General features: G+C 43.7%; 1 protein-coding gene across 5 annotated transcripts in view; it reads left to right on the forward strand.

The window, feature by feature from the left end:
• Positions 1–3,273: 3,273 nt before the first annotated feature.
• The window catches only part of RACGAP1 (Rac GTPase activating protein 1), a 33,161-nt gene continuing 15,306 nt past the window's right edge, over positions 3,274–21,128 (forward strand). The window contains exons 1-3 of one of the 5 annotated variants that reach the window (XM_081248336.1): positions 7,460–7,590; positions 8,168–8,196; positions 16,698–16,786. In XM_081248336.1, the coding sequence (XP_081104462.1) occupies positions 16,702–16,786 (85 nt within the window). In that variant the 5' untranslated portion in view covers positions 7,460–7,590; positions 8,168–8,196; positions 16,698–16,701. Of the gene's footprint in view, positions 3,332–7,459; positions 7,591–8,167; positions 8,197–16,697; positions 16,787–21,128 lie in introns of those variants that run through there. The other 4 variants (XM_081248335.1, XM_081248338.1, XM_081248337.1 and 1 more) reach the window with 4 other exon arrangements.

Here is a 21,128-nt window from a genome sequence, read left to right on the forward strand (position 1 = left end):
TTCCAGTTGTTGTATTTTTGATATCTGTTGATTGAGAAAACACATAATGACTGAGCTCTGGATCTCATCATTAAAGCTCATTTGTATTTTATTCATCCCCCAGCAATCACACAGTTACATGGTCAGTTAATTACACACAGATGGGTTACTCACAGTCTTTATGGAGCAAGGAGCTAAATCTCCTGTGATCACTCCAAGGCCTCTAAATTTGGGAACCATGGATTTAAACCACTCCTCATGTCACAGATGAGAAGACAGGCCTGGAGAGGGGAAGAGATCTGTTTAAATTCACACAGCTCATGAGGGGGTTGCACCAGAATTTGAATTCAGGGTAGATATTTGCCACAGAGACCGCCAGTATCAGTCCTAGAGGGGCCGAAATAGGGAGGAGGTTGCAGGCAGAGGGCTGGGTGGTGGGCGGGAGAGCAGGAGCATCCCCGAGAGGTGCAGAGAGAACTCCGCCCCCACTGCCTTCCGTTCAGCTCTGGTAAGACACACCTAGAGGAGCTGTAAAAGCGGCCCACGGGAAGGAGATGGCAAAGGAACAGAGAGTAAGTGGAGAGGAGCAGCCCGCTCTGCTTCCAGCCCTTCCCCTATTTACCCAAACTGCACAGACTCCAGGCAAGTCATTTAACTTCTCTGAGACTCAGCTTTCTCATCTGTAATATGGGAGGGAACTAGCAGTTGAACATTCCCCTCCCTGTGGGAATAATGCCTTTCTTGCTTCACAGGACTGTTGAGAATCTAATGAAATGTGTGTGAAAATTCTGGATAAATAGCAACAACGGAGGAAGGGAACTTTGCATCCATAATCTCCTTTTTTAATCCTCAAATCAATCCTGTGAAGTAGGTTCTGTTATTCTCATTTAACACGGGAGACAGCAGAAGTTGAGCAGAGAGGGAGAGAGCCCAGATTTGATTCCAGGCCTGACTCCGATCACTGGTTCTTGACTTAACTTTTAGCGTTAAGAGTTAGTAGTAAGTGCTACTTGTTACAATTTACATAAATCTCTGGTCTTTTTTCAGAACCAGCTACTTTCCTCTTCGCAGCCTGTCTCCCTACAGTTCCAGCCACCTTGAACGCAAGTAGCCGAGCGTCCTCTGAGTAAAGTTCAGGCAGGCAGTAACCCTTGCTGGGTCAGGGTTAGCTGAGGTGGACACAATGAGGAGGGGAATACAGGAGTGTCAGCGGGGGGAGAGTGCAGGGGAGCAATACAAGGCTGGTGGAACTCAAACCTGTTTGCACATCAGAATCACTTGGGAAGTTTTTAGAAAATTCCTGAGTCTCACTCTTCATGATTTTAGGCCTTGGATCCATATTTTGGATGCTCATGACCAGCTGGGCATAGGAAAGGGGTGGTGAAGCTACTTTGTTTTCTTGGAGATAGCCATTCAACAGCTATTCTAGAGCAGTGGTTCTCAAAGTGAGGTACCCACATCACTAACAACAGCAGCACCTGGAAATGTGTTAGAAATGCAAATTCTCTGGCCCCACCAAAGACCTAATGACCAGAAACTCTAACAGTGGTGCTCAGCAATCTGTTTTTCTTTTTCTTTTTTTTTTTTTTTTTTTGCGGTACACGGGTCTCTCATTGTTGTGGCCTCTCCCATTGCAGAGCACAGGCTCCGGACGTGCAGGCTCAGCGGCCATGGCTCACGGGCCCAGCCACTCCGCGGCACGAGGGATCTTCCCGGACCGGGGCACGAACTCGTGTCCCCTGCATCGGCAGGCGGACTCTCAACCACTGCGCCACCAGGGAAGCCCAGCAAACTGTTTTAACAAGAACCCTTGAGGGGATTCTGATGTATGCTTGAGAACCACTGGTCTAGAGCAGGGACCTACTGAACATCAGGTATGTTGTTAGAAGTGGGAAGAGGTTAGGGTGGATGAGCTGTGATCTCGACTTTCAAGGAGCCTGGAATCTAGTAGAGATGAGTTCAGGACCTCGATAACTACACCTCCTCCCCCAAGCAAGGCTCTGCTGAGCCTGGGCACCTGGGAGAGGCACAGGTATGTTTCTGAAGGGGACTTGGTTCTACTAGAGTCTGATTTAATTCAACGCTTTATTCATTGTGAGAGGGTGATTCTTAGGCATGGGGCAGGGAAAGCACGGATTCGGGAAGATTTTTTGTTTGTTTCTGTTTTTTCAATGAAAGGGAGGAAAGAATCAGAAGAAAGAGAGGAAAGAAACAGAGAAGACAGGGAGACACAAAGTAATAATAACTAATACTTATGGTGCACTTACTATGTGCCGGGCACTGTGCTAAGAGTTTTGCAAACACTGTCTCATTTAATCCTCCCAACAGCCCTTTAGACTATAATTATCATCCCCATTTAATAGATAGGGAAATGGAGGCACAGATAAGTCAAGTTGCCCATCACACAGTTCATAAGTGACAGAGATAGACCTTGAACCAGGGCCAGTATAACTCCAGAGCCCATGCATTTTACCACTATGCTTTGCTACTTCTCTTAGAGAATAGGAAGAAGTACCCGCCTGCCATTTGCTCAAAAACCTTCAATAGCTCACTAGTGCCTAGAAAATTAATCTTAATTTATTCGTCTTGGTATTCAAGGTCTCTCATACTGTGATTTCAAAATTCCCTCCAGTCTTTACCACCCCCCTTCAAGATCCTTGCACTTCGGCCATGCTGGATTTACTTCTCCATTTTCTTTTTTTATTTTGTTTTAATGAAATTGCTGGGTCTCATGTCAGTTTTTATTTATTTTAAATTTTTATTTATTTATTTTTGGCTGCCTTGGGTCTTCGCTACTGCCCACGGGTCCTCTCCAGCTGCAGCGAGGGGGGCCACTCTTCACTGCCGCCAGCCTCTCTTCTGGAACACGGGCTCCAGGCGCGCGGACTTCGGTAGCTGTGGCATGCAGACTCAGTAGTGTGGCTCACTGGGCTCCAGAGTGCAGGGCCAGTAGTCGTGGCCCACTGGCTTAGTTGCTCCGGGGCACGTGGACCCTCCTGGACCAGGGCTCGAACCTGTGTCCCCTGCATTGGCAGGCGGACTCCCAACCACGGCGCCACCAGGGATGTCCCCTCCATTTTTCTCTTAACCCTTCTGACTACTTCACTTCCCACTCCCTCCCCGTTGGGATCCTATCTATTCCTCAAAGCTCGGTTCAGACGCCTCTTCCTCCCTGATTCCCAGCCAGAAATGGGCTCGCTTTCCCCGAACCCCCAGAACACAGTCCCCACCTCCGCACTCTGCGCCGCTTGTACCCCACCCCACGCCGGTGCTGAACGCACTGCCTGGAATGCGTAAGTGCTCCACACGTCCTGGTGTAACTGACGGAGGGAACAGTAATTCTCGAATGGAGGTAGGGTGTAAGACCTCTAGAGATGGAGAGCAAATGAGAAGGAACTGGGAGATAAAAACCGAGAGGGGGAGAAAGGATGAAGACAAACACTGGGCGACGACTAGACGGCCCGCCGCCACGGGCCGAGTCTCGCCCCGCCCCGCCAGGCCCCCCCACTGCCCAGCGACGGACGGTGCCCGTTCCCCGGTCGCGATTTCTGGGCAGGCGGCCCGCCGGGCGAGAGGTGGGGCGCGGGTGGCGGCGGGGCGGCGCGCTCGGCCGGTCATCCGCGTCCTCGCATTAGCATAAATCCCATTAGCTGCTCCCGCGCGCCGGAGTGGGGTGAGGGTTCTGCCTCGTGCGGCGGCGAGGGCGGGCGCAGCGGTGCTAACGCATCCTCCGACGGCGCGTTCCAGCTGACAGAGGCCCGTTTACAATCGTTATCTCGCTGGCACCTCCGAACCATCCGGTGCGTGGGGCTCTCCCAATGCGAGGGATTAAAAAACCAGCCAACATTTCGCGTCTAATAGGTGGCCGAGCTGGAACCGAATCCATGCTTTCTGGCATCAGTTCTCATGCTTTTTCCGTTACAGGTGCAGCCCCAGGATGCTTCTCTACCCAGGCAACTATAGTTTGGGAAGAAAGAGGTTTAAGACCCCCCCGGCCCCCCCCCACCCTCACCTTTCCTGTGCTTTCTTCTCACCGGGCTGGTGCAGCAGGGAAGGGGGTTGAGTGGAATGGGAGGGGTGTGGTGGTGCTTTGGGTGGAGGGAGGAATTGGGGGGGGTAGTGTCACCAACCCTCATCCATCATTTGGGACAGAATTTGGGTGATGGAGTGGAATGCTTCCACCATCCTATTGAACTCACCTCTGCTCACCCAAAGGACTATTTATTGGAGCTGCAAAAGCAAGAGATATAGCAGTAAATGAGAGGAGTACCATCTCTGTTCTCTGGAAGTTTACAGTCTAGTAGGGAAAATCAGGAATATTTACGGAGCACTTACTCTGTGCCAGGAACTGTGTGAACTTTTTTTTTTAAACCTATTTTTGGCTGCATTTGGGTCTTTGGTGCCGCCCGCCGGCTTTCTCTAGTTGCTGGGAGTGTGGGCTACTCTTCCTTGTGGTGCTTGGGCTTCTCGTTGTGGTCAGGCTTCTCTTGTGGCGGAGCACAGGCTCTAGGCGCAGGGGCTTCAACAGTTGTGGTGCATGGGCTTAGTAGTTGTGGCTCGCGGGCTCTAGAGCGCAGGCTCGTGTGCTCAGTAGTTGTGGTGCACGGGCTTATTTGCTCTGCGGCACGTGGGATCTTCCCGGACCAGGGCTCAAACCCGTGTCCCCTGCATTGGCAGGAGGATTCTTAACCACTGCGCCACCAGGGAAGTCCTGTGTGCCAACTGCTTTACATGGATATCTCACTTATTCCTCTCAACAACTCTATGAAATAGGTATTATTATGATTTACATTTATAGATGAGTGAGCAAAGGCACAGATGACTTCTGAAAGGCTAGACTAGAAGAACCAGGAAGATGAAACAGATGAGCTGACGTGTGACAGGGAGGAAGAGGATGATGGGGAAGCTTGTAGCAAAAGCATGGCTCTAGGTCTCAGAGACCTCCCTGAGCAAGGCAGAAAACATCTCAGCTGCCCAAAAGGCTGAGTAGAATTTAGCCAGGTAAAGAGGCTGTAAGGGTGGGGAAGAACTGCAAACGCCAGAGGGTCAGGAAGTGCAGCTCTAGGGGCAAGCCAGGGCCAGGTTAGGAGAGCCTTAGTAAGGATTTTGGTCTCTATTGAGGAGGAAGTTGAAGTCATTAATGGTTTTAAACAAAAGAGAGGCATGATTAGAATTGTATTTTTAGAAGATCAGGGGACTTCCCTGGTGGCACAGTGGGTAAGACTCCTGGCTCCCCATGCAGGGGGCTCGGGTTCAATCCCTGATCAGGGAACTAGATCCCACATGCATGCCACAACTAAGACCCACGCAACCAAACAAATAAATTAAATAAATATTAAAAAATTAAAGTAAAAAAAAGATCATTCAGGATGTAAAGAATGCAAGTGAGGGGTAAACAGATTCACTGATGGCTTGGACCACTGAATTGGATTAGGGTGGTGAAGGTAGGAAGAAGTAAAGTGGGTACATACAAGAGATACTTAAGAGCTGTGCTAAGTAATTGGATAAGGGGTGAAAGGGAGAGGGAGAAAGCTGAGTCATTTTATACTCCCTTCTCTCCCTCAACCCCTAGATCCAATCATTTAATAAATTCATTTCATTTCATGAATGTCTTTCCCACCCATCCCCTCCTTTCTATCCCCACTGCCACTGGCCTAATTCAGCTCAGGTCCTCTCCCTAACAATGAAGCAAGAGTCTTTCTACCTTCAGATTTTCCCCTCTCCAGACAATCCTCCATGCCATTTGTGGGTACGACCTATGTAAAATGCAAACATAGTCGGAGTCAACCCAGGCCCCATTGTCTTGTCATTTTGTCAATTACAGGATAAAGTCCCATCCTTTCCTAGTCTGGTCATTCTTTGCTAGCTTCTTCCCCTCCTCAGGCCCAAGCTGCACAAGAGGTGTCACACCCACTGAACCCCCAAAGTTACCTGCATGTTAAGGTCAATATTCCTTCACAGCACTAAACCTTCACAAATCCTTTGCTTGTGTATTTATTATATATACAATGTGACTCATTTCTGAGAGGTCACATTGGCAGGAATTGCCTCCCCTTTGTATCAGGTAAATTCCTATTCATACTTCAAGTCCAAGCTCAGATAACAAGTCTCTGTAGGCTTTTCTAACACTCCCGCTCCCCTGATAGGATTAATTGCTTCCTCATCTGTGCTTCTAAAGCACTTTACACATATTCTGTTCTTGTATATGTTTAACTGTATTATAGGTGTAGGAGGCACTCAACTAATCAACTAAATGAGTGCTCCTGACGTTGAAGGGTTGTGGAAAGGATTAAATGGGATAATATATGTACAGTTAATATTTCTTCATCTCTTTCCTAATAATAAGAAAAATCTTTATTACAGTTTACAAAGTGTAAACTTTGATAGTGTTCCACATACTCTCCTGTTTCATCTAGGAATAAGCCTGTGAGATAGAGTTGATACTGTTATTTCTGTTTTATAGTTGGAGGAAGTGAAGTACAGAAGGGTTAAAAAGTGATGATGCAGCTGGTTCAGCAGTGTGCAGAGGCACAAAAGTGCTCCACAGTGTTTGTTTAAATGGAGTCAATTTTCTGGTTATAAAACCTGTGATCTTCCCTTTAAACCATACTGCTTCTTGCATGCATTAGCCAGTATTTTTTTCAAGTTGCAGGTAGCTAATCATTAATAAATTCAATGAGGTAGGGACAACCAACATGGCAGGGGTGGTGGTAAGAGAATAGGAAAAAAATAGTTCAAAATACATTCATGGAGTAAGATAAGCAGAGTTCTGTACTACGTGGTTGTAATGCAAAATCTGTTTCTCACTGTGGATTTGGATTAAAAGAAAGTATGAAAGCCCCGTGTTAGCACAATGCCAAGTTCTAAATGAACGTTTATTAAATGAAATCATGGCGCTTTCATTTAATATTTATTTTTGTTTTCCCGATGTGTAGCTACTGGAAAGTAGATATCATGTCATCTTTATTTTTCCAGTTCCTAGGAGAGTCCTTGTTACAAATTTGGTGCACTTAATAAATGTGTGTCAAATGAAAACCTGGAATGCAGGAATGAATGAAGGCAGTGTACAGCTCAGCATATAGGGTTGTAAATGACTTCTGTTCTATCTCCTTCCGGAATTCTTCCTATTCAATCGGGAGATGAGACACTGTTCAGTTAACAGTTTCCAAAAGTCCTATTTCCGTTTGGAGAAAACAGTAAGGCCAAGAATAATTTGCACTCAAGAAGTATCACTTGCCCGTAGTCAACATGGTATCGTGAATGGCTTCAGGAAAGGGCTCCGGAGGGGGTGGGGGGAAGGGGGAAACAACAACAAAAAACAAAAAACGGTTGACCTTAGTCAAGATGGCTGTTTGGCTTCGCTCTATCAGAACGCGCATGCTCAGCCTTGTCCCCGCCCCCTCCCCGTGGCCCCGACGCGTGCGTCGCAGCGTAGGGGGGAACAGCGCGGGAGGAATAAATTTCTCTGTGATTGGTTGGTTCCGGATTTCAAACACGAGCTGGCCGCGAGGAGCGTCTCTGCCGTTGGGTGAGGCGCGGAGGGAAGTGGAAGGCCGCCCAGGTGGGGCCCGGGGGACCCGGCCAAGTGGGTGCCGGGAGTTGCGAGAAAAGGTGGGTCTGGCGCTGGGTTTGTGGTGGGAGGCAGGCGTCCGCGGTTGTGAGCCGTGGCCCCCTCGCGGGTCGTGGTGGAGGCCGGCACCTACAGCCCCTCCTTTGAAGGCTCTCCATGGGCCGGGGGCGCGGGCAGCCTGAGGGGGTGGTGGCTGGGAAGTGGGTTGCTTCTTTCTTGGCGCCGTGTTTTGTGGAAAGCCGGGGGCGTCTTCTTGAGATGGTGGCTTGAACAGGGCAGGAGGCACCCCAAAGAAGTGGCTCTCACTTAAAGACAGAGTTAGGGAGTGGGTGGGCTAACACCCCCGTTCTCCACAGAGGAACAAGACTTTTTCGAAGGGAAAAGCAAGCCCTGGTGTTTGAGAGGCCGGCGCGGCTCCGAGTGGAGCCCCTCTCCCTAGTGGGCTGTGTGTGTCTAGGTAGGCAATGACATCTTGCCTTTCCCGTCCTAAATCCCAGCCTTAGTAACAACGAGGCCATTTCACATACATCCCTCTTCAGGATTTCATTCCTCGGCAGAGGGTGTGCATAGGAACGTGGGGTGGGTGGGAAGATAAGCTTTTTTTTTTTTTTTTTAAAGAAACGTCATCATACTCTTCAATGTGGAAGGTGAGCTTTTCGAGTTATTGAAAGTGTTTAGAGAAGACGCTTTTCCTATAGCTTAATCATTCAACAGGTACTTATTAAGTGCAAAATGTAAGTACAAGACAATCTTACTTGGCTTAAAAGGAGCTTGCGGTTTATTTGGGTTAATAGAACTTAGAAAGGTAACAGATTGTGTTACCTTTAGTAGGCCTTTACACTGTTGAGAGTACTGTACATTAGTACAGCCCTTTTAGAAAATATTTTGGCACTGTTTATCAAGAGTCATAAGAGGTTTTTACCCCCTGATTTGGTAATCCCAGCCTTGAAAATCCATTTTAAGGCATACGGCCACCTGAAGAAAAACACTGTCCTCGGTGATGTTCAGTTTATTTATTCGGTGAATATTTAGTAATCATTTGCCAAGTGTCAGGCACTGTTCTAGGCACCAGGGGCTCAGCGATGAACAAACAAAAGTCTCTGCCTTCTTGGAACTTAAACTATTGGGGAGACAGACAATAAACAAAATAAGTAAGTTAATATATACGTATGTTAGATGGAGATGAGTGCTTTTGAGCAAAATAAAGCAGAGAAGTGTTGGGGGGAAAGATGCAATTTAAAATAGTGTGGTTAAGAATGAGACAATGACTTTTTAAAAAATTGAAGTGTAGTTGATTTACAATGTTGTATTAGTTTCTGGTGTACAGCAAAGTGATTCCGTTTTTTTAATATATATATATATATATATACATATATAGTTTTTCATACTCTTCTCCATTATAGTTTACTGAATCTAGTTCCCTGTGCTATACAGTAGGACCTTGTTGTTTTATCTGTTTTATATAAAGTAGTTTGATTCTGCTAATCCCAAACTCATAATTTATCCCACCCCCTTTCCCCTTTGGTAACCATAAGTTTGTTTTCTGTGTCTAAGTCTGTTTCTGTTTTGTAAATAAGTTCATTTGTGCCATATTTTAGATTCCACATATAAACGATATCATATGGTATTTGTCTTTTCTCTTTCTGACTTACTTCACTTATTATAATCTCTAGGTCCATCCATGTTGCTGCAGATGGCGTTGTTTCATTCTTTTTTATGGCTGAGTAGTGTTCTATTTGTGTATATATACACCACATCTTCTTTATCCATTCATCTGTCAATGGAAATTTAGGTTGTTTCCATGTCTTGGCTATTGTAAATAGTGCTGCTGTGAACATTGGGTGCATGTATCTTTTCAAATCATAGTTTTCTCCACATATATGCCCAGGAGTGGGATTGCAGGATCATTTGGTAACTCTATGTTTAGTTTTTTAAGGAACCTCCATACTGTTTTCCATAGTGGCTGCACCAATTTACATTCCCACCAACAGTGTAGGAGGGTTCCCTTTTCTCCACAGCCTCTCTAGCATTTATTTGCAGACTTTTTAATGATGGCCATTCTGACTTGTATGAGGTGGTACCTCATTGTAGTTTTTTGTTTGTTTTTGTTTTTGTTTTTGCGGTATGCGGGCCTCTCACTGCTGTGGCCTCTCCCATTGCAGAGCACAGGCTCCGGACACGCAGGCTCCGGACACGCAGGCTCAGCGGCCATGGCTCACGGGCCCAGCCGCTCCGCAGCATGTGGGATCCTCCCGGACCGGGACACAAACCCGTGTCCCCTGCATCAGCAGGCGGACTCTCAACCACTGCGCCACCAGGGAAGCCCCTCATTTTAGTTTTGATTTGCATTTCTCTAATAATTAGCGATGTTGAGCATCTTTCCATGTGCCTATTGGCCATCTGTAAGAGGCAATGACATTTGAATAAAAACCTGAAGGAAGTGAGGGAGTGACCATGTGAGAGGTTCTAAGTAGATGTAACAGAAAAACGAAATTACCTAAATGTCCAAGGAGGAGAACAGTTAAATAAATGTTCATGAACTTTTTGTAACTTAAAGGAAACATGATTAAAAAAAAGTAAAACACAAAATTATGTATAAATCTATGATTGCAATTCGATGAAATATGAGTGCATAATGGGCAAAGATTAGATAGGGAGGCGCATATAGTTGTTTAGGGTGGTGAGGTTTTAGTTTCACCATTAAATAACTTTTTTTTTTTTCTTTTTTAAAAATTTTTGGCCGCACCTTTCAGCATGTGGGGATCATAGTTCCCCTGCCAGGGATCGAACCTCACCCTTTGCAGTAGAAGCCCGGAGTCTTAACCACTGGACCACCAGGGATGTCCTTTTTTTTTTTTTTTTTTTTTTTTGAACATAGAAAATTAACAGTATGAGGCAGTGTTTTATATCTACCAGATGAGTGTTATAGATAATAAAGAGGTTATTTTGGACTAAAATGGTTAGGGAATGCTTTAGTGAGTTGGTACGACTTATACTAGACCCTGAGGAATGGAACAGTTTGGAATGGAAGGAATTCACAGAAGAAAAAATAAGAGGAGAACTTAGCATAACACTGGCAATCATTTTCTGAAAAATAGTAATTCAACTTGTCCCATTCCATTTTTTGTTTTGTTTCGTTTTGTTTTTTGGGCCATGCTGCAGGGGTTTGTGGGATCTTAGTTCCCCCACCAGGGCTCAAACCGGGCCCTTGGCAGTGAAAGTGCAGAGCCCTAACCACTGGACTGCCGGGTAATTCCCTCCCATTCCATACTTTAATCTTCATTCATGTTGGACTGAGGATGTTCTATTTACTCTTTCTGCAATTGACTTGCTCATGAGAACATTCAGTTTCAAGATATTCCTTCTGCCTGCCAGTTGAATGGAGGTTTTGATATGGTGAAGCAGAAGCTGGACATTTGGGAAAAAGAATTATTCCGAAATGCTTTCATTTGAAAGAATCTTGTAGTATTGAGACAGTCTTAGGGAATGTTTTTTCTTGGCAGCAGAAAACAGAGAACCTGTATGGTTGATTTCTTGGGACTCTCCAGATTTAGTAATGTTTGTGAGAATGTTTTTCATTAAAACTCTTCCCTGAAAAACGCACTGCTTTGTGTGACAGTATTTAACACCCTCAATGCATCTAAAACCTGATGTATAGGTCTCTTAATAATGTTGTTTGTAAGGGGAGGAAGAAGAGGCTAGAGACTTTTCGCAGGATACTCTGCAGTAAGATCTGTAATAGTCTGTTATTCTGAAGGATGATCTCTGTTCTCTTGGCTGGGTGATTGAAATTAAATTGGGGACTCAAAGCAATCACATCAAGCTGAGACTCTTTCCTGGTGATGCCAAATTGCTCCCTTAGGGATACTCACAGATTGGGAATCTGTAACACAGTGACTTCTCCACCTCTGGGGCTTCTCATCAATAACAGCTGAGATTCTCTAGCACCTTTTTGTTTAAAGCACTCAACAATCTGATTTCCTTGCTACACACAAGGATCATTTCAGCTTTCCCGAAAGGCAGCCGCCTCTGTGGTGAAAAAGTGACATCTGTTTTACAGCTGCAAAGCAATGTACTGCAGTATGACTTTGTTTTTGTTTCCTTTCACATTAGTGTATCTCCTAGCTATGAGCTAAATAATAAAGGGGGGGAAATACAGAAGTATTCATGAGGGTAAAAATGTGACCCAGCAGGAAAATTAAGGCCATTCTCAATTGACATTGAATAGGATGAGTAAATTTTAGCTTTTCAAGCTACAATTTGGCTGAGATATCAGAGTTAGTACTGATACAGAAAGATATTTTTGGCATCTATAAATAATTCCTGAGAGTCACTTCTGTAGCACGTTAATAAAAATACATGGTCCCTTAGCATATAAAGAGAAGAGGATTATATTTTCTAGTGCTGTTTTTGGATTGCCCAAAGTAAATCTATGTTAGAGGAAAAATTAACTCTTTTCAGATGCTATGAGCCTCATGTAGAAGAGCTTGTTTAAGAGCCTAGACCAGGTCAAGTTTTGCTATCTCCTCCTTTCTTTTTGATCTGGGTTCCAGCTATGATTTGGTAATCACTGTTCTAGGATGTAAATAACAACAATCAGACCAAAACAAAAGCAAAAAATTTATACCCACTATAATACCCTATATTCTTTAAAAAAAAAATAATTAATTAATTAATTAATTAATTTTGGCTGTGTTGGGTCTTCGTTGCAGCGCAGGGGCTTTCTCTAGTTGTGGTGAGTGGGGGCTACTCTTCGTTGTGGTGCTCAGGCTTCTCATTGCGGTGGCTTCTCTTGTTGCGGAGCATGGGCTCTAGGCGCACGGGCTTCAGTAGTTGTGGCTTGCGGGTTATAGAGCGCAAGCTTCAGTAGTTGTGACACACGGGCTTAGTTGCTCCGCAGCATGTGGGATCTTCCTGGACCAGGGCTCGAACCCGTGTCCCCTGCATTGGCAGGTGAATTCTTAACTACTGCGCCACCAGGGAAGTCCAATACCCTATATTCTTATAATGAGGTTCAATTTATACGGTATAAAACTTTTACCTACATTAATTTGTAATATTCTGTGAGGTAAATAGGACAAGTATTATCGTTCCCATTTATAGATGTTTATCAGAATTTAAGTGACTTATGCAAGGTTATACAACGGGTAAATAGAACTAAATTTTTTTTTTTTTTTGCGGTACGTGGGCCTCTCACTGTTGTGGCCTCTCCCATTGCGGAGCACAGGCTCCGGACATGCAGGCTCAGCGGCCATGGCTCACGGGCCCAGCCGCTCCGCGGCATGTGGGATCTTCCTCGACCGGGGCACAAACCCGTGTGCCCTGTATCGGCAGGCGGACTCTCAACCACTGCGCCACCAGGGAAGCCCAAGAACTAAAATTTTATCCTAGGGCTTCTGCCCCCTCACCTTTCTTTTAACTGTTCTGTTTTCATCTATATTAAACATTGGTGTTCAGGTACAATGGAAATTCTTTTGACAGTAGAATCATGGCGGGGGAGGGCGTGTGTGTGTCTCTGTGTGTGTGTGTCTCTGTGTGTGTGTGTTCGTTCATGTGTTTGTTCTCTGACTTCGATTTATCAACTGTTTTTTAAAAATACTGTGTCTTTGTGCAGTACAGCGGTGCCAAATGTAAGGTTTCTCCTCTCAAATCTACAGTTGAGCTGGGTTATAGGATAGAAACATGGTAAAGTTAAATTAGAGTATGAGGTGTCTGAGTGCCAATTGAGCAAAGTAGTTGGGGAAAGACTGGGGGCAGGGAGGCCAGTTGAAGTGAGTGTTAATGACCTGCAAGTGATGACAGGCTGGGTATAACACACATGAGAGAAGAATCCACAGAGTTTGGTGATTATACTTGTAGGAAAGGGAGTAACTTAAGGTGACTCTGAGGTTTGGAACTGAGTGACTGGGAGAATGATAAAAATAAGAAAATCAAAGTTGGGTGTCGGTAGGAGAGGGAGTACGGTAGGTCATTGGGTAAAGTAGTTGATGATGTGTGGGGGAAGGATAGAATGATGTCTCAAAATCAAGCTCAACATCCAGGGCATCCGAAACAAATTGAGAGTTACAAGATTGACTTAGGAGAGAGCTGAGGGCTGGAGAGAGAAGTGGATGAGTTGTCTGTAGAGATGTAATGACTAAAGTGAGGTAGTTTGATATGTTTAGTCAAACAGCTATCTCCTAGGTAGTAGGAGATAGGAGAACAATGATAGGAGAACAATGTAGATCGAGGTAGTTCTATGAGATAATAGTTACTATGGTGAGATGTCCACAGGTAGGTACTCTGTGTCTATAGTCTTTTCAGGAATCAGGTTGTGTTTTCAAGAAAGTACCTTCCCACAGCACTCACTCTAGGGAGTGGTATGCACAAAGAAAATAGGAAAGAAGAATAGAGGAACTTGAGAAAATGAGGAGTTTCTCTTAAAGGAGACAAGGAATCAGGTTGTTATATTGTCATTTAAGACATAAAAACCCTCTGAATTGTGTGTGTGTGTGTGTGTGTGTGTTTAAGGGTAGTGCCATTTATTTATATATATATTGGCTGTGTTGGGTCTCTGTTGCTGCGCTCAGGCCTTCCAGCTGCCGCGAGCGGGGGCCACTTCTGCTGTGGTGCGCAGGCTTCTCATTGCGGTGGCTTCTCCTGTTGCAGAGCACGAGCTCCAGGCGCATGCGGGCCTCAGCAGCTGTGGCTTGTGGGCTCCAGAGTGCAGGCTCAGCAGTCGTGGTGCACAGGCTTAGCTGCTCTGCGGCACATGGGATCTTCCTGGACCAGGGTTCGAACCCGTGTCCCCTGCATTGGCAGGCGGGTTCTCAACCACTGCGCCATCAGGGAAGTCCCTTCTTTCTTTTTTTTTTAAATAACCAGTTTTCAGTACCCTAGTTGCTCTGTCACATTTTCCTTTTCTGCATTCCTAGACAGATAGAAGTTTCCCTATGTACTGAGCTCACTGTCTTATAGTCTCAGAATATACAGATGAGTGCAGAGATGATAGAAACCAGTAATACCCCATATTAAAACTGATCACTGGGGGGACTTGCCTGGTGGCTCAGTGGTTAAGAATCTGCCTGCCACTGCAGGGGGCATGGGTTTGAGCCCTGGTCCGGGAAGATCCCACGTGCCACAGAGCAACTAAGCCCGTGCGCCACAACTTCTGAGCCTGCACTCTAGAGCCTGAGAGCCACAACTACTGAGCCCATGCGCCACAACTGCTGAAGCCCACGTGCCTAGAGCCCGTGCTCCACAACAAGAGAAGCCACCACAATAAGAAGCCTGCGCACCACATGAAGAGTAGCCCCCACTGACCACAACTAAAGAAAGCCCACGCACAGCAACAAAGACCCAACACAGCCAAAGAAATAAAAATTAAAAAATTGATCACTGGGAATTCCCTGGTGGTCCAGTGGTTAGGACACCGCGCTTCCACTGCAGGGGGCTCGGGTTCAATCCCTGGTTGGGGAACTAAGATGCTGCATGCTGTGAGGTGCAGCCCCCAAAAAATATGCTGGATGCAATAAATGTTTAAAAAAAAACAAAAACAAAACTGATCACTGTCTTTCATTTTTATTGGGAGCCAAAGGAAATCATCATTTGAATAGGCTACTGAATGCCCTGCCCCTGTTTTCTGTCCTGTAGCACTTAGAAGTATTTGCCTTTTTTGTCATATTGTTAAAACCCATGGGCATCTCCATGACTTCCACATCTCTTCCTACCAGTTTTAATGCTATTCTTTTACTTTTGTTCTTAGTTTAGAGGAAGAGCTTTGTAATAAATTTGTTGGTCTGGTTGCTTAGCAGCTTGCCGTGATTATGTAGCTTGGAACAGATACATTGCCATTTGAAAATCTTGGTTTCCAGCCCTAATTCATGTATATATTGCATCCAAGCTTGGAATTGAAAGCTTTTTTGCTATTAGAGCAACCATCATACAAGTACAAATGAATAAATCTGTAGCATTTAATAGAAAATATCTTTATGTTTATATATTCCTTTTTCCTTTGTGTTTTTTCTGCCCTTTCTTGCCCTCATAGCTTATGGTACAATCTTACAAACATTGTAAAATCACTAAACCTTCGTAAAAGAGTTCTTAAAATTTTATTTAGATGCATGAAAAAAGGGCCTGGACTAGAACGTTGAAGGGGTGATTAGGAGAAACATAAGAAGAATCCTTTAATGGTGTTTCTGAGGACATTAAATTTTCAAATGAAATTTGATTTTTTAATTTCATTTCCTTGATAATTTTCATAAAGTCCCGCTGATTTCTTTCTTTCTTGAAGATCTTAGTTCCTCAAAGTGTTCCCAGTTAAAGTCTATTTGGAATAGAACTGCCTGTAAGGACACCATTTTTAATGTAATATCAGCAAGTCTTTGCGGGGGGAAATATGAAGACTGAAATTCACTATTACAGAACACAGTAGCAAATGATTTTTCCTTTGCCCTTCTAACTGTGAAGGTGGTGTATTGTCTCCTTGATGCCAGAATATGGTACAACATAATCCTTTGCCTATACTTAGTATAAATTTATTAGACATAGTCCCTGCACGCAGTCCAGCAGAGAGCCCTGCATTACAGAAATAATTCTTGAGCTGCTGAGCTGGCAATTTCCCCACTTAATCACTTGTGTGACGTCATCTGTGCTGTTGGTAGGAAATGTGCTGACCATGTCCTGCGTTTTATAAAAGACAGTTGCAACAGGGGTACTAGCTAAAGATTAAATTAAAAATAAACCTTTTAAGTTACATTGAAGGTCTCCAAAGTGCAGCGGGATTAAAGTGGCAAAAATGTTATATTGATAGGCTTGACTAAGTAGTTGGTCACCTAGTCATCAACTGACATACTTGTCCCTAATTGCTTCTCAGCTCCAGAGTGATTGCAGAGTGGAGGAAAAGAAGTAGGCAGGAAGGGGTGTTATATTCAGGGGACTGAAATGCGTTTGTAATTTTCAAATGAGTCTTAGAGTCTTAAACATTCCAACTTTGTTTTTATAATAAGGACTACAAAAAAACATCACTTGTTAGCTCGAGATTCTCATAGTGGTAGCTACACATGGAAGAGTCCAGATGTTAGTCACTGATCACTGTACTGGATTGCTCCTGAATCTTTTGTCTGGGGGAGATGGCAGGACCCCTAATGTATATTTGATTTCTTGGCAGAAAGATGGAGACTATGATGCTGAATATGCGGAATCTGTTTGAGCAGCTTGTACGCCGGATGGAGATTCTCAGTGAAGGAAATGAAGTCCGTAAGTCATTCTGAGCTGGCCTGTGTGAAGAGAAAAAACAGATTTCAGATTTGGGTTTTCTGCAAAGCCAAAGTGTATTCCAGTCCTAAAATTGCTTTTCATTTGAGTTATCTAAAAAGAAAATGATGGTCATTTATCTATGGTCAAAGCTTAATGGACACTCATTCTAAATGGTCACTTATTTTCCTGTAGTTGTTTTTAAATGGGTTTTACCCGGACTTTTTTCATTATCAAGGTTCTCTTTTCACTAAATAGTTGGCATTAGTCGTCAGTTTCATTTTCTTATCATGAACTGGGCAAAATCTACTGAATTTCTAAGGATGTTGCCTTTTTTCTTTAGAGTAGTAGTTGTCTACATTTTTTATCCTGGGTTTTCCCTGTGTTCTATAAAACATTTTCAATTGAAGAGGAGAAAAATGACAGTTTCTTTTTGAAGGAGGGACAGTTCATCTGCTTTCACCTACCTATTTGATGCTTTGTAATAAAGGGTTGAGGTTGGGTGGAGAGCTGGGAAGAAAAAGGAAGTGGTGACACAGTAGTCTTCTGGGAAGTAGATTAGTGAGAAAGAAAGGTGGGGCTGATAGCACTGACCTAAGTGATGTAAGGGAATTTTTCTTTACCGGCTTTTCTTTGTGTTACCATGCTCTCCTATTTCAGGTTTCTATTTCAGGTTTTCATGTATACCTAATTTAGCGGGTGTTGCTGTTAAGTCAGTCTCATTGGTACAAAAGTAATGCAAGAACTGTGTCTTAAACTTAAAAACAAAGAAAAAAACAATCTCCATAGTACTTAGTATGGTGTCTTGCTTGTGCCACTCAATATTTTCTTTAATTTGATTCATGTTTTTGATAGCTCTCATCTACTTACAGGCCTTTCAAAACAATATTCTATTTTCTCTCTCTAATAGCTGTTGCATGACCCTATCATCTGGTACCAACTCAGTAACCATGATGGCATACTAATTAGGCTTCTCTTTGAGGTCACATCATCTCAGAAGATGGATTGCTTTGGAGTCTAGTGGGGAGGAGTATTGAATAAGAGATCTTAAAATTCAGGTTCACTCAGCAAATAATGGCTTTATGGAAAAAAGTAGGGTTTGAGTTGAGCCTTAGATTAGGTATAGGGTAGGATCCCAACAGACAGACATGAAAGAGGGCATTTAGGGTCAGGGGAGCCACCTGAGTGGAGACAAGAGGGTGTGGAGTGTGAGGGGAATAAGAGTAAAGGGAAGTGGTTTAATCAGAACCGTGCTTTTAGAAGGTTACCCTGGCAGAGGTGGAGGCTGCATCAGAAGTGGAGGCTGGGAGGTTGATTAGGACATGGTTGCCATAGCTCAGGAAAGAGGCAATGGGGAGCCCCAACTGGAGTGGTGATTGTGAAGGTGCAAATAAGGAGAAATGGGTGGAAGAGATTGTGATTAAGATCTCTAGGAGGAGGCAGCTGATAGTATTTGGGGGCAGAGGGAGGAACCTGAGGTTTGGAGTCTCAGTAACTAGTGCTGTCTTTTAACTGTTATTTCTGTGTCTGTTTCTCCAACTGTAAAAAAGGAATTTTGCCATGAGAATTTCAAGATAAATGAGCTACTAGCTGTGAAAATACCTTTTGAGATAATTATGCCCCCCCAAAATACAAGATATTTATTTTTACAGGAACCTTTATTTTATAAGCAAATTTCTATCTTCCCTTGATTTCTGTTATAAAATAGAGGTACGTTGGTTTTTTTTTTTTTTAATTTATTTTTGGCTGCGTTGGGTCTTCGTTGCTGTGCGCGGCCTTTCTCTAGTTGTGGTGAGCAGGGGCTACTCTTTGTTGCAGTGTGCGGGCTTCTCATTGCGGTGGCTTCTCTTTGTTGTGGAGCACGGGTTCTAGGCATACGGGCTCAGTAGTTGGGGCTCGCGGGCTCTAGAGCGCAGGCTCAGTAGTTGTGGAGCATGGGCTTCGTTGCTCCGCGGCACGTGGGAACTTCCCGGACCAGGGCTTGAACCTGTGTCCCCTGCATTGGCAGGCAGATTCTTAACCACTGTGCCACCAGGGAAGCCCAGAGGTACATTTTCTTCCCTCTCCAAATCCCTAACTTGGAATGTTGGCTTTTTTTTTTTTGGCTTTGCCAGGTCTTAGTTGCAGCATTCTAATTCCCTGACCAGGGATTGAACCTGGGCCCTCTGCATTGGGATTGTGGAGTCTTAACCACTGGACCACCAGGGAAGTCCCGAAATGTTGGATTTTGAGGAACTAAAGTGGCTTAGTGTTTTCTAGACTCTAGAATCTCCTTTTCTGCAACCATCCCAGTCTGTCCTCTTCTTAGATCCTAGGAATTCCTCCCATCCCTACGTGTCCCCTGACTCCTTACTCTTGCTTTTCATCATAACTTCATTCCTCTTTCTCCTTTTTGTATAGTTATAGTTTTTTTTTAAAGCTAAGTCCAAGGTTACCTAAAGATCAGAGTGAAAGTTAATATTCAAATAAAATGACTTTAATAGCCTAGATATTTTATCTTTGTTTTCCCCAGTCTACATGATTTTTGTCTTCTATTTTTATCATGGGACGCCTGAACTTTTTTGACGTTGGTGTGTAAATTAGGAATAAATATAACTTAATATTTATCAGGTGCCTATTGTGTGCCAACACCATACTAGGTTGGTGCTATGCTATATGCAGTAGGTGATACTAAAGTGTATGTGACATGGTGCCTGTCTTCAAGAAAATTAAGGTATGTAAGTTTCAGAGACAGGATTCTGTCTCATGAAACAGAAGATAATGCAAGTATAAAAATATATGCTTTGGGGAAGTATAGAAAAATGGAGCAAATAAATTAGGAAAGGATTCACACAGCAGTTGGGACTAGAAAAATGGATACATAAAGAAGAGCGGGGAATTCCCTGGCGGTCCAGTGGTTAAGACTCAGTGCTTTCACTGCTGTGGTTCCGGGTTCAACCCCTGGTCAGGGGACTAAGATCCCATAAGCTGCGTTGCACAGCCAAAAAAAAAAGAAGAAGAAGAGTAGGTAGGGCATTCCATTTGGAGAGCATAGCTTGATCCTAAGTGAGAAGACAGAAATGAACACAGGTCTTTCCTGGGGCAGGGACAAATTGGTTTAGCTAGAAAGAGGTATTGAGTAGTGATGGGAAGTTTGATCAGACTGGTGAGGTGGGCCTGGATGCCTGGAGTTTAAATTTGATCTGAACAACAATTTTGTTCAGTCATTCATTGAACATTTAAGTGCCTACTATGTGCTGGGCAGAGTGTAAGGCCCTGGGGATAAAAAAGCAGAAGAGACACAGGGTCCTTGCCCTTAAGAAGCTTAGAAGGTAGTGAGAAAGACAAGAGCCTATACAAAGGCCCTAGCAGGAGTGAGCTGAAAAAAACAGGATTTCTGGAGCTGCTTTAATCTCTCTGCTGAACTATGAACCAAGTCCTGATTTTTTTTTTAATGGATCTAAGATTATTCTTAATTTGTTTTAAGGAAATTTCCCTTCTCCTTTTCCTTTTTGATAGATGCATTTTGTAATTTAATATACACATAACTTTTTTAAAGAGACAATTTGAATTTAGTAAACCTTTTGAATGTATACTTCATGACAGGGCCTAGTACCAAAGTGAATTGTGATTCACACACCGACCCAAAAAATGCCATTTGTGTTTATTGATCTCCAACATCAAAGTTTTTCCTGGTATGTGGTCCAAAGTGTCTTTTTGACCCACGCTAGCACAATTAGTTCATAACAGAATTGTACATAAAAGTAATATCTTAGTCGTGTATGCAAATGCTCTGGTTTGGGTCTAACCACCTAAACTAGTAATTGAACCATTTGTACTATTAAACTAGGAACTCCTTCCTTGAAATGAACTGATAGTTTATTTGGTTTCAGTTCTGTTATCCAATTCAGTTAGACCTGTAACGTATGCCAATTAACGACGAATGGGAATTAAAACCCCAATTTAATAAGACCTTTCAAGGAGTATCCTAAGGAACAAGCAAGCCAGCAAAATCAGGTCAAATGAAAATCTTTTCATTCTCAAAAGTGTTTTTTAATTCAGTAAATATTTGAGTGTGTAGGCAACACTATATTTAGAAACATTTAATTGACCACAGTGTGGAGCTAGAAAGTTTTTAGACTGTAGTTGAAAAGTGTGTTTCCTGTTCTTTATTCTTTAAAATGGAAGTATCACATACATCAAAAAGTACACAAATAATAAGTGCATTGCTTGGTGAATCGCGAGAGTAAACATGGCTAAGAACCAGCTCTTGCTTTTAATTTTTTCTTATGAATCTGTAATTTTGAAATAGTTAAATTTGCAAAAGGATATGTTGTTTGTTTTCTTCTTGTTTAAGTTAAGGAGA

Source organism: Mesoplodon bidens (genome assembly GCF_964165515.1).
Source record: "Mesoplodon bidens genome assembly, chromosome: 11".
Classification (NCBI taxonomy): Eukaryota; Metazoa; Chordata; class Mammalia; order Artiodactyla; family Ziphiidae; genus Mesoplodon; species Mesoplodon bidens.